The 13030-nt window shown below is 41.4% G+C and overlaps 1 protein-coding gene across 1 annotated transcript in view; it reads left to right on the plus strand.

Moving 5' to 3' along the window:
* The window catches only part of stk11ip (serine/threonine kinase 11 interacting protein), a 117419-nt gene that overhangs the window by 8847 nt on the left and 95542 nt on the right, over nucleotides 1-13030 (plus strand). The window contains exons 7-10 of the mRNA XM_080720561.1: nucleotides 2196-2267; nucleotides 5269-5398; nucleotides 7932-8035; nucleotides 11158-11247. Coding sequence (XP_080576687.1) covers nucleotides 2196-2267; nucleotides 5269-5398; nucleotides 7932-8035; nucleotides 11158-11247 — 396 coding nt within the window. The remainder of the gene's footprint in view (nucleotides 1-2195; nucleotides 2268-5268; nucleotides 5399-7931; nucleotides 8036-11157; nucleotides 11248-13030) is intronic.

The raw sequence follows: 13030 nt of genomic DNA on the forward strand, positions 1-13030 counted from the left end.
TCGTTCCAATTTTACTACCACTTTACCTCATGGTTACAACTCATATAGTCTCAATAGAATATAGCCTCCCAAAAAGTACCGCCCCCCTTCTCGATGGGTCCCAATAGGAAACGAGACCCCTGTGACATAAGCAAGGGGCCGATTTCAAAAGAGTACCGTTCAGACACGACCATTCAGAAAATCACTGAAATGAAAGGCAAGGCTTAGAGTTAATGAATGTTTTTTTGGGGGCTGGAAGAGACACTGGGAAGACCAAAAAACAAGAAAAAAAATGAAAAATGTGAAATTCATGGTGTGTAGTCCCTTTAAGCATCATGGTAAGTACCAATCTCTACTGTCCTCATCAACAACAACATCTGGTAAATTAGTACCGTGCACTGGATTTGTAAACCTTTGGGGTCGTTGCATTGACGTCAATTCATTCCATATCCCTTTCCACGACCTCCTTAACCATAACAAACTTAAAAGCTGCAATAAGTGTCTGGGTTCAAGTAGATTCCAAAACAACAGTCCAACAACATTGTGGCCGCCCTGTGCAATATTTAGACTAAAGTAACTGCAGTTTGTTAACAAAGCTGCATAAATCTGGTGTTCATTGGCGAAGCTGAAACAGTTTTAGGTCAAATCTGGATAGCATCAATACCCTCGCTGACAACCCGCCCACGACCAGGGACGTCACAAGGTGGGGGGGAAAGTGGGACTGAGTTACTAGGGCCCAAGTACATTATTTTGGACTTTAGCTATTGAAAAATAGCAGATGTACAAGCTCATAGTGCGGGGGCTGCGCTGAAAAGCTGTGAAAATGTGTCTAAATCTTTGAATATATGTATTTTTTAAGCAAACATTTGTAACTCAAATTTTGCTTCTGGGGGTCCCTGGAACTAAATATCTTTAGATGGGGGCCCATGTTCAAATACATATAATTTGGGGGGCCCTTCACGTGAAAACGTTTGAGCACCACTGACATAGAAACATATGTTTTTTTCAAAAAAGTGGCAGATTTGAAATATTCAAAGACTTGCACACGTTTTCACGATTTTTCAAAAGTAGCAGATCTACAAGCTCGCAGCGCGGCACTCGGTGCCGCGCTGTGAGCTTGTATATCTGCTATTTTCCAATGGTTAAAGCACAAAATAATTGAAGCGAATCCTCGTACCCAGGGCCCAGAATTTGGTGCAACACCCCTGCGCCCACGACCGCGTTGACTAGCGTGCATGGCGACCGCCCACCACCCTTGCCCAAACGGAAAGAACTAACTTTATAAATATTGTTTCAGCACTAAAAGTGCAGAATTGCCTCACAAGAACAATGTTGGTGTAGCCACACAGATTCACTGAGAAAAGTATGTATAGATTATCAGCTATAGCCGCTATATAACTTTCACCCCACTTTCACTTTTGCCCGAAGGCCCTTGGTCACTATGAAATGCATGAGGGGTGGCGCTATTTGGCAGACACACACACGCACCGTCCATCCATTAGTTCAACTATCTCTCTTATCTGTCATCTTCTACAGCAGGGGTCTTCAACGTTTACAGGCCAAGGACCCCTTAGCTGAGAGAGAGATGAAGCAGGGACCCCCAGAGTCCATATACTTTCTTCGTTTGACAGCACAATCATCAGCGTATTTTGGAGTTATGTCAATTTGTGTTTTGAGATATTTAACCACTTGAACCGGCAATTCTTAAAAATCTTGACCTTTCACTCTGTACTTAGTGTGCTCTTTTTTCCCCTCTACACCAAACCTCTTTGCCGAGGCGTTGTGAGCTTGTAGATCTGCTATTTTTGGCTAAAGTTCTCAGAATATGGACATTAGGGTTCAAGTGGTTAATATAAAAACTGAGAAAATAATTTTCTATCAAACAAAGATTTGAAGGACCCCCTGTAGTAACTCTGAGGACCCCCTAGGGGTCCCGGACCCCCTGTTGAAGACAGTACCTACTTGTACTGGCATCCATCCATCAATCCACCCAAGATATTCATCTATCCATCCATCCATCCATCCATCCATCCATCCATCCATCCATCCATCCATCCATCCATCCATCCATCCATCCATCCATCCATCCATCCATCCATCCATCCATCCATCCATCCATCCATCCATCCATCCATCCATCCATCCATCCATCCATCCATTCATTCTTTCATTCATTTTAAACTGGGTAAGAAGTTTCTCTCCTTTTTTACTTGCAGACTTTACTGAATGTCCTGAGGTCTTTGGATCTGAGCCACAACAAGATCCAGGAGTGTGCCGAGTTCCTGAAGGTAGGATGGGGTCAGGGTTTTAACCACTTGAACCCCATGGGGGTCCAGGGGAAAAATCCGCCTAAAATGCATGCCCAAATTGGAACAGTTATGGACACAAAACTACAGAGATTGTGGCTACTCTTGACCAGGCCTGGAATTTCTTCATTTTAGGGGCAAGGCCACTTGGCCTTTGATGTTGTCTATTTTTTAGAGGGCACAAAGGCCAAATGCCAGGGCAGGAAGGCCATCAAATAAAAAACAGATTTTAGTCCATTGAAATAATTTGTTGAATGTTTTGGGTTAGGTATGATAACCTAATCTGCAGTTAGATAGATAAATTATGATATTTACAATCTGATCCATGCTCAGATCGGCTCCAATCAAAGTTACTGGATTGGTTTAAAGATGGGGACCAGGGGGAGTTAAGATTTCAGAATCTCAACAAAGAACACTGGTGTCTACGATGACAAGAAAGAGACACTGGTGTCTACATGACAAGAAAGAGACACCGGTGTCTACATGACAAGAAAGAGACACTGGTGTCTACATGACAAGAAAGAGACACCGGTGTCTACATGACAAGAAAGAGACACCGGTGTCTACATGACAAGAAAGAGACACTGGTGTCTACATGACAAGAAAGAACACTGGTGTCTACATGACAAGAAAGAGACACTGGTGTCTACATGACAAGAAAGAGACACCGGTGTCTACATGACAAGAAAGAGACACTGGTGTCTACATGACAAGAAAGAGACACTGGTGTCTACATGACAAGAAAGAGACACCGGTGTCTACATGACAAGAAAGAGACACTGGTGTCTACATGACAAGAAAGAGACACTGGTGTCTACATGACAAGAAAGAGACACCGGTGTCTACATGACAAGAAAGAGACACTGGTGTCTACTGTCTACATCTAGATACGAAAGAGACAGAGGAGAAAGTGGAACAGTCAGCTGGGGCATTAAGGCCACTGTGTCCTCAGGTCATGCCATTGTTTTGAGGGGCACAAGGCCAAACTGAGGGGCAACGGTGGCCATGGCCTTCATGGCCTCCATAGAATTCCTGCCCTGCTCTTGACCCACCAAATGTAAGCTAATCCCTGAAAATTCACAAATGCAGTGTAAAACATCACATTTCTCTTACCAAATTGTAATGAGATCAATTACTAGGGAAAAGAGGATTGAAAAAGACCTCCGCCTATGGAAAATGTGCATTCTGAATAGTGAAAAAGACCTCATTGGAGACATATATAGTGAATAGAGAAATTGTTCACCAAGGTGTCATCAACTGATAGGCAAAATCTTATGAATATATTTCAAACTATGTAAACTCTACAGATGTTTTAGTGACAGTAGTGCTGTAATATTAGTAATGTAAAAGTATAGGGTGAAAAATGATAAAAACAAGTAAAACTAATGTGTAATAATAATGTAATATGAGTAATGCATGGATGCAATACAATGGCAGTTGATTATGTGCTGTAGGGCCACTGGAGCAGAATCAACATTGAAATTGTAATTTGATTTTGTCTATCTTGATTTATTGACCAATAACAGAACAAAAACAGTTATGTGACTGGTTATGGGAAGCCGGCTTCCCATATGGGGCTGAAGTGGTTGGTTAATTTCACAATTTCACTCATCTCACTTTGGGAGCATTTTCTTTTTACTTGATCAGTAGTCTCTCAAGTGAGCTTGTCTCTTCCAAAACCTTTAAATACCCCAGAGACAGTCTGTTGAGCAGAGGTCTTCAACGTTTTCAGGCTAACGCCTGAAAGCTCACAACGCCTCGCAGCGCGAGGCGTTGTTGTGAGCTTTGTAGATCTGTGGCTAGATTTCTAGATTTCTAGATTTCGGCTACAGTTCCAGGAATATGGACACTAGGGTTCAAGTTGTTCATATAAAAAAGATTGGAAGTTTTGGAGGACCCCCTGTAGTAACTCTGAGGACCCCCTAGGGGTCCCGGACACCCTGTTGAAGACCCCTGCTGTAGAAATTCTGCTTTAACTGGGGGAAAAAAACTTCCGCTGGAATAGCGGAACACCTCTTCAGACAGAGCTGAAACCATTTAGACAAATAAGGAGTCTCTGAATTAGTGTTGAAAGTTGGACAATTACTATTTTGTTTCCCTGTATGACTGACTCGTATACTGCACATCACTACACAGCAGAAACGGATGTTGGAAACTGGTAAATTGGATAACTCTGAAAACTATGCAGTTGGTTAGATGGGCGCATTTGGAAACAGGGGCGTCAATTGGGTATGGCAGGGGTATGCAGCTGCCATACCCTGGGTCCAGGGGGGAAAATAAAAGTTACTTTTAATTTAAATATAAATCCATGAATGTCTCTTTGTCTATCTGTGCTGGTTATTATGTTGTTAAATTACAGTAAAATAACTACAAATGCAAAATGTAACAAAATGGTCACTTTAACAAGGTATTATAATTATATTCTCCTCATCTTGACAAAATGGTATATTCCCAGGTTCCGCAGGTCAGCTACACAGGTGCAATTCATTATTGTTAATTGTGGCACGTTTACTACAAGTTTAGCTGCACTTGAACAACCGTTCCAGGCTGCCATATCCAGCCAAAGAATCCTTAGAAACGGGGGGGAAAAACTTCTTAAAATAAATGTATCATGCCTGTTGCTAAGGTATGGCAACATGACTGGGCTTCGCGCACGTGCAAGACACCAGTCATGTTGCCATACCTTAGCTTTTTCTGAACTGACGCCACTGTTTGGAAACGGGGGGAGCCAGAGCGTCTGTCTTGGTCAGACAATGTGTGACGACAATTCAAACGCAAGAAATTACTTTCATTGGAAGTACATTTGAATATCTGTTTATTTTTCATTCCTTTGTCCATTCTTTTCATTCCATCTCTCTCCTCTCTTTCTCGCACACACGCGCACACACACTCTCTCTCTCTCTCTCTCTCTCTCTCTCTCTCTCTCTCTCTCTCTCTCTCTCTCTCTCTCTCTCTCTCTCTCTCTCTCTCTGTCTTGGCTCAGCCCCTGAGCGAGCTGGAACATCTCAACTTGGGTTATAACTGCCTCCAGAGGGCGCCAACGCTCAGCCTGAGCGCCAGGTTTAAGCTTCTCACGTTGATCCTCAGGTACAATGAGCTGGATACCATCAATGGTGAGACACAGGCAGGCACGCACGCACACACGCACGCACACACGCACACACACACACACACACACACACACACACACACACACACACACACACACCATTTAGTCTTAGTCTTCTGAAATAGTTTTTGTCTAGTCTAGTCTTAGTTGACTAAATATCAAAACATTTTAGTCTTAGTCTTTTGGGATTAGTCTTACACTTTTAGTCTTCGTTTTTACGATCTTGTAGGCTAAATATAATCATTCTGAACAAGTCATTGTCTTCTACTGCCTGTTACTTGGTCAAAATAAACCATACATAAAAGATGTATTTGGCTTTCATTTCATTGCAGTTACATATCAGTGTTAATTTTTACAGCCATTAGTCTTAGACTTAGATTTAGTCTTAGTCTTAGTCTTTTGAATAACACAAATTATAGTCTTAGTCTTAGTCTTAATTCTTTTAGTCTATTCTAGTCTTATCGACAAAATATCAAAATCTTGTTGTCTTTTAGTCTTTTAGTCTTAGTTGACAAAAGTAACACTGCCACCCGGTCATCCAGGGTTACAGACCTTCTTGTTTATGAATGCTAGAATGACTTTTACAGAACACGTTGTTTAGACAGATGCTAGGTTTGACGTTTACCTGGTATCCTAGTTACTTTGCAGTACGTTTACATGACCGTTTACCCTATCAGTTGTTGACTGGAGCATCACGGTAGTTCAGGCAGTCACATTTGGCCACAATGCTAATCTACGCCAGGGGTCTTCAACGTTTTCAGGCTAAGGACCCCTTAGTTGAGAGAGAGATGAAGCAGGGACCCCCACAACCTGTTCATAGATTCCATATAGTTTCATTGTTTGACAGCACAATCATCAGTGTATTTTGGATTCATGTCAATTTGTGTTTTCAGATATTTAACCACTTGAACCGTCAATACTCACTAAACTTGACCTTTCACTCTGTACTTGGTCTGCTCTTTTTCCCCTCTACACCAAACGTCTTTGCCAAAAATAGCCGATCTACAAGCTCACAATGCCTTGCAGCGCGAGGCGTTGTGAGCTTGTAGATCTGCTATTTTTGGCTAAAGTTATCAGAATATGGACACTAGGATTCAAGATGGTTAATATACAATTGGAGAAAATTTGAAAGATTTGGAGGACCCCCTGTAGTAACTCTGAGGACCCCCTAGGGGACCCGGACCCCCTGTTGAAGACCCCTGATCTACGCGGTCTAATTAAGCACACAGACATGTGATGCTTTCACATGTCGTTCTGGCCAGGGCTTAATCGCCAAATGTAATGCAGCAATAAATGGTTTCATCTTGACAAGAGGGCTCATGCCATCGACTCCGATCTTGCATTTGGTCACTCTGGTTAAATTATAATTGTAAAACGTTTCATTGTCAAAGCATGTCATTTTACAATAGAACAGCTGGCATTTTACAGCATGGACACACAGAACCAACGCACCATGAAGCATGGCGTCATATTTTCACATATCTTCCTTGCAGTTGTGGTGGAATTCAGATCAATCAATAATCAATGAGAACATGAGGAGTGTTCATTGAATATCTAGGTCTTTATGATGATGCTAATACTTGATAGTTAGGAGTCGAAAGGCCTTCAGTAAGCCTCAGTAACGATTGTTTTGGTAAAGCCTATCTTGTTATGGTACAGCTCGTCCCAGAGGCATTGGAGCCACACAGTATAACTCATAGCATCTTACCATTATTCTTGGCAGAACTACTTTACCACTTACCAGAGTGATAACTGTACTTCTGTTCATGACATCATGTTACATAAACTTGACCACCACCACCACCTAATACATTGTCTTGTCTCCTCTGTTTCTCATTGATTATTGATTGATCTGAATTCCACCACACAGTAGAACGTTTGACAAATATCAGCCAAGTCCTCCTTTAACCACATACTAGTGTCCCCTATTCTGGGCATGTTATAATAGGCAAACATTGCTAATCTACAACCTTATAATGCGATGCGTTGTGAGGTTGTAGATGGACTGATTGGCACATAGAACAAAGCACACAGTAGTTTCAGTGCGTGTTTCCTAAACCCACCAGGATTGAGTTAAGACCCGCCTCGCGGAAACGCGAGGACTTCCAGGAGTGGCTGAAATCCTTGCCGGACACATGGAGGGTGGATAAAGTCAGACCTAGAATGCACAGCTATTAATATGTCCCTACAGTGCTCAAAATAATCTGCTAAAGAGAAAAACTTACTGAGAAAGCTATTAATTTGTCACTACTGTGCTCAAAATAAAAACTCTTACTAATTATCAGTTAAATTGTTATAGTTTGGATATGGCTTTGGGCGTATTATGCTGCGTAGGTACAGTATTGCTTTGCACTTGAGCGAGCAGCACTAACGTTCATACGCACTTTCATCAAGATTATTGAGAGGGGCGCTTCCGCGAGGCGGGTCTTAACTCAATCCTGGTGGGTTTAGAAAACACGCCGTTTCAGTGGATGGAAGCTGTGCTCTGCATTACATGCATTTATGTTAAACGTCTGGGTTACTGTCTCGTGGTGTAGGGGTGGAGCAGCTGTCGTCCCTACAGCACCTGGACCTGGCCTACAATGTCCTCCTGGAGCACTCCCAGCTCGCCCCACTCTCTATGCTCCACTGCCTCAACACGGTGAGCACGCACGCACGCACACATTTGAAATGTTTATTTATGTCCACAGAAGCAGAAGTACAAGAATGCCTCGTACAAAGGACATAAACCAGGGGTCTTCAACGTTTTCAGGCCAAGGACCCCTTAGTTGAGAGAGAGATGAAGCAGGGACCCTCACAACCTGTTCATAGATTCCATATAGTTTCATTGTTTGACAGCACAATCATCAGTGTATTTTGGATTCATGTCAATTTGTGTTTTCAGATATTTAACCACTTGAACTGTCAATACATAATAAACTTGACCTTTCACTCTGTACTTAGTCTGCTCTTTTTCCCCTTTACACCAAATAGTCCAGTCATTTTAGGGTTAGACCTCAGACAAATTGCAATAGTAGCAAACTCAACTGATTTTGTATCCTCATTATGTCCTTAGTGAGGGAAAAAAAGTCCCAAGGAATCCCACCGGGGCAAAGTTTTGAAAACGACCTACCTACCTTCAATTACTATACACTACAATATAACGGAAAAAATGACTGAAAAAAAATCTGCTTTAAGTGGGATATGAGGGGTCAAACTAGGTGTTTTTAATTATTCTGAATCCATTGCAAGCATTTGTTTTGCATGAAAAACATTCCTTGGGCTAAAAATGGACCCCAAAAGACTGAAAATTGATGAAAATTGATGAAAATTGACGTTTTGAGTGGCCATTTCTGGCCCAAGGAATGTTTTTCGTGCAAAACAAATGCTTGCAATGGATTCAGAATAATTAAAAACCCCTAGTTTGACCCCTCACATCCCACTTAAAGCAGATTTTTTTTCAGTCATTTTTTCCTTTATATTGTAGTGTATAGTAAGTGAAGGTAGATAGGTCGTTTTCAAAACTTTGCCCCGGTGGGATTCCTTGGGACTTTTTTTTCCCTCAATAAGGACATATTGAGGATACAAAATCAGTTTAGTTTGCTACTATTGCAATTTGTTCCAGGTTTGGCCTAATTTTGGCCTAAAATGACTGGACTAAAAGCCCTTTGCCAAAAATAGCCAATCTACAAGCTCACAACGCCTCGCAGCGCGAGGCGTTGTGAGCTTGTAGATCTGCTATTTTTGGCTAAAGTCCTCAGAATATGGACGCTAGGGTTCAAGTGATTAATATAAAAAAAGAGAAAAAAGTCACATAAAGATTTGGAGGACCCCCTGTAGTAACTCTGAGGACCCCCTGAAGACCCCTGACATAAACAATATCAGTACAGTCAGATAATTAAGAAAACAGCCATTTACAAAGTGCATGTAGGGCAGAACATTGTTACATACAATACTCATACTGTTGGCATAGATGTCAGCAGACAACAATCATGGGTAAAGATAACAACGCCTCCTCCAAATGGAGCGACTTCCTATAATAGCTGATTCAGAGCAGTACCTTGCTAACTGTTTGGCCCTCCTTTTGGAGAGGCCGGCCATTTGAAGGCCCCTCACAACCAACTTGTGCACGTGCCCTAGGCTCCCAAAGATAAAAACCAAATGTTTACATCTGTAGCCTAGCTGTGCGGTGGTCTGTTCTAGCTCAGGATATTTTAACACTTTGGTTAAGAAAGCTTCCTCTAAGCAGTAATCAAAGGTACAGCCGAACTCGAGAATAAACACCTCCCTATGGGTTTAACAACAATGACATCAGGGGTGTTAGCTGATATGTTAGAGAACACAGAATCATCGTTACACAGGCTAAACATGCTCGGCTTCACAGTAGAATGCTTATATAGCATAATGGAGGACCTGAAGATGGAAGAGATATTTTTGATATCAAATCCACTATTCTCTCATGCCCACACACACACACACACACACACACACACACACACACACACACACACACACACACACACTGGTTTTGCAAACCTTTGGCGTCATTGACCGAATTCACGTTACGCAACTTCCTGGTGCTGACATCACGGTTGAAGGAGAAAACCCTACTAAAAGCCTATAGAGTTGACACAGAAATCGCAAATTTAATGCCATTTCCGAATAGTACAGATAAAATACGGCTAGCATGATCAAGAACACAAGATAGTAAAAGGCACAAGGCGTTATAATTTACTTTACCGTTCGAAATAATGATTTGTTGGCTTTAAGTCCAGCAATTTCTGTATTAATTTACCCTTCAAAGCTGACGTCAGCACCAGGAAGTTGCTGAGAAATTTGCTGAGTGCGCGTGCGTGGGCGGGCCGTGAATAGGGTCAATTGCATTGACGTAAATTCATTCCATATCACTTTCCCCAACCTTAATCCCAACAAACACACAATGAAAAACTGTCAGCGACTAAGATGCATTGATACAAGTATAATTACCTTCCACCTGCTATCTCTAGGGAAAATAAAGGCGGTGTGATGCATAATGGATATAGAACACTATACTGACATCGCCCCTTGCACGTGTACTGTGTTTGTAAACGCTCAATGTATGGGTGTGATATCACACACCCGTACATGTTGCTTTTCTGACTTATAGGATGCACATGTGCTTTTCCGACGGGTCCCTTTGTCTCCGACGCTCCCATAAGACCGCTGATATTGTACAGTTACCGTAGCTACACAGGGTGTGTGTGTTTATGTCACATTTGCGTTGTCTTTCTTACTGGAACTTTAGTTGCACTGACTCTGACCTCTAAGGACCTTCCAGGGAGGGTGCTCTTGTGCGTCTTGCTGCGTCACCCTCTCGTGTTTCTTTCTTTTTCTAGTTGTTTTTTATATCGCACTGACCTTTGGACACTCTGCACTATTAGGTTGTGTTAGTAGTTTTGAGTATTATTGCTTGTGTTTGACGTGATGGTGAGATATTTGTTGCACTAACTAACTAGCATTGGCTGTTATGGTCACTTTGATTTGGGGGCACTGTACTATATTGATAGTTGTGCCTAAGGACACTTTATGTATATATTTATATATATTATTCGTTCCCTTTCTTGGCGTACCCTGCTCTTACTGTACTCTGTTCTTGTTTTTTTTTAATTTATTTTTGTAATCTTTTTTCTTCTTTTTTTACTTCTCTGTAACTTTGTAAATAACCAGCTTATACTGCTATGCTGCCTCTGGGCAACTGATTTTCCCCCTTGGGATACTAAAGGTATCTATCTATCTGTCTTCCAGCTGAACCTTGAGGGAAACCCGCTGTACTTCCAGAAGAACCATCGGAAATGTACAGTCCGACACCTGTCCCCCAAGGCCGCCTACCTCAGAGTGAGCGAGCGAGCGGCCTACTGCCAATTAGGGCCGTCACGATTATTACATAATCGTCTAATCTCAATTATTTGACATAATCGTCATAATGTTGAAAACGTTTCATAAATTTTAAAAAGTCAAAAATAGTGGAAATAGCAGATCTACAAGCTCACAACGCGTCGCGATGCGACGCGTTGTGAGCTTGTAGATCGGCTATTTCCACTATCAATGTTCTTTTTTCAGTAAAGTTGTCAAATATGTCAGTAATTTCTTTGTATATTTAGGTCATGTGTCATATATCTGCCATGTGCAACTTCAAAGCCTAAAAGCCAAACAGAAAGGTAATTGTCAACGACAAAAACACAATTAGACTGTTAATCGCAATTATTTGAGTGACAATTAATCGTCATGTAAAATGTCATAAACGTGACAGCCCTACTGCTAATACTGCTATTATAACTATTACTACTACTTATTAAAGGTTGTGTACTTCAGAGTAAATATACAGCTACTGCCAATACTGCTACTATAACTATTTCTACTACTTATTAGATAAGCAGCAGATTATTGAAAAACTATTGTAATGAGACTGTTTTTTCACTCTGTCTGCAGTGACTCAATACACTGTATCATCATCAAATCACAACACAAGGCTTGATCTAGTACATCTCTAACTCAGGATCTGACATTAGGTGCAGTTTTGGGTCAAAATGAATTAATTAATTAATTAAGATTAAGAAATTGTCATCCATAACAGCTTAACTATTCAGTGTAGAAGGATGAAACCAGTGTTGTACCCGAACGCGTCCAATGAACAATCGTTCATGAACACGTTCATAGTTTGGGCGAACGTGAACTGAACGTTCTTTGTTTCCGTTTGAACGCTTGGTTGTCGAACGCGTTCATTCTGACGTGTGTTGCTTGCCAAAAATAGCTGATCTGCAAGCTCACAACACGTCGCATCCACGAGACAACGTGAGCCTGTAGATCAGCTATTTTAACCAACGCGGAAACATGCAGATGTGCGACTGTTAGAAACTTCTGCCTTCACAATAAGGGTGCAGGAAGACAGGGCACTGGGCACCTAAACATTGCAAATCGGATGAAATGATTGCTGTGTGTGGTTTTATATGGGCTGTGTCAATAATTTTGACAAATAATAACTTGCAGCAACGTCTAAAAAAAAAAATACATTTGTATAACCAAAAGTATAAAAGAATGTATGGTTACAAAAATAACAAAAAATAACTAAGTTAGTTCATTTTGGGGAACCGTGAACTTTAGTTCAAAATGTGGAATTATGAACTATGACACGAACTAGTTCATTTTAGAAGTTTTGAACTTGAACTTGAACTAGTTCATGTTGAAAGTGAACTTTCCCAACACTGGATGAAACTGGGCGAATTTTGAAAGCTTGCCTCGAGCCATATCACTTCCCTGAATTACGTTTCCTACATGATGCAAGATAACAATGTGAATTGAGGTTGATGCTTGGAATTTTTTGGCTCAGCCGTGAACACTGTAGGTTGCAGCCCTGCTACTTCCGTTGTTGTATAATAACCCATTTAGGCCTAGAATTATTGACTGCTTTAACCAGTGAAAAATAGCAGATATACAAGCTCACAGCGCGGCACCGAGTGCCGCGCTGCGAGCTTGTAGATCTGCTATTTTTGAAAAAGTCGTGAAAATGTGTGCAAATCTTTGAATATATGTATTTTCAAAGCGAATGTTTGTAACTCAAATTTTGCTCCTGGGTGGTCCCTGGAGCTAGATATTTTGAGATGGGGGTCCGTGGCCAAAT

Source organism: Nannobrachium achirus, assembly GCF_963921795.1.
Source record: "Nannobrachium achirus genome assembly, chromosome: 24".
Classification (NCBI taxonomy): Eukaryota; Metazoa; Chordata; class Actinopteri; order Myctophiformes; family Myctophidae; genus Nannobrachium; species Nannobrachium achirus.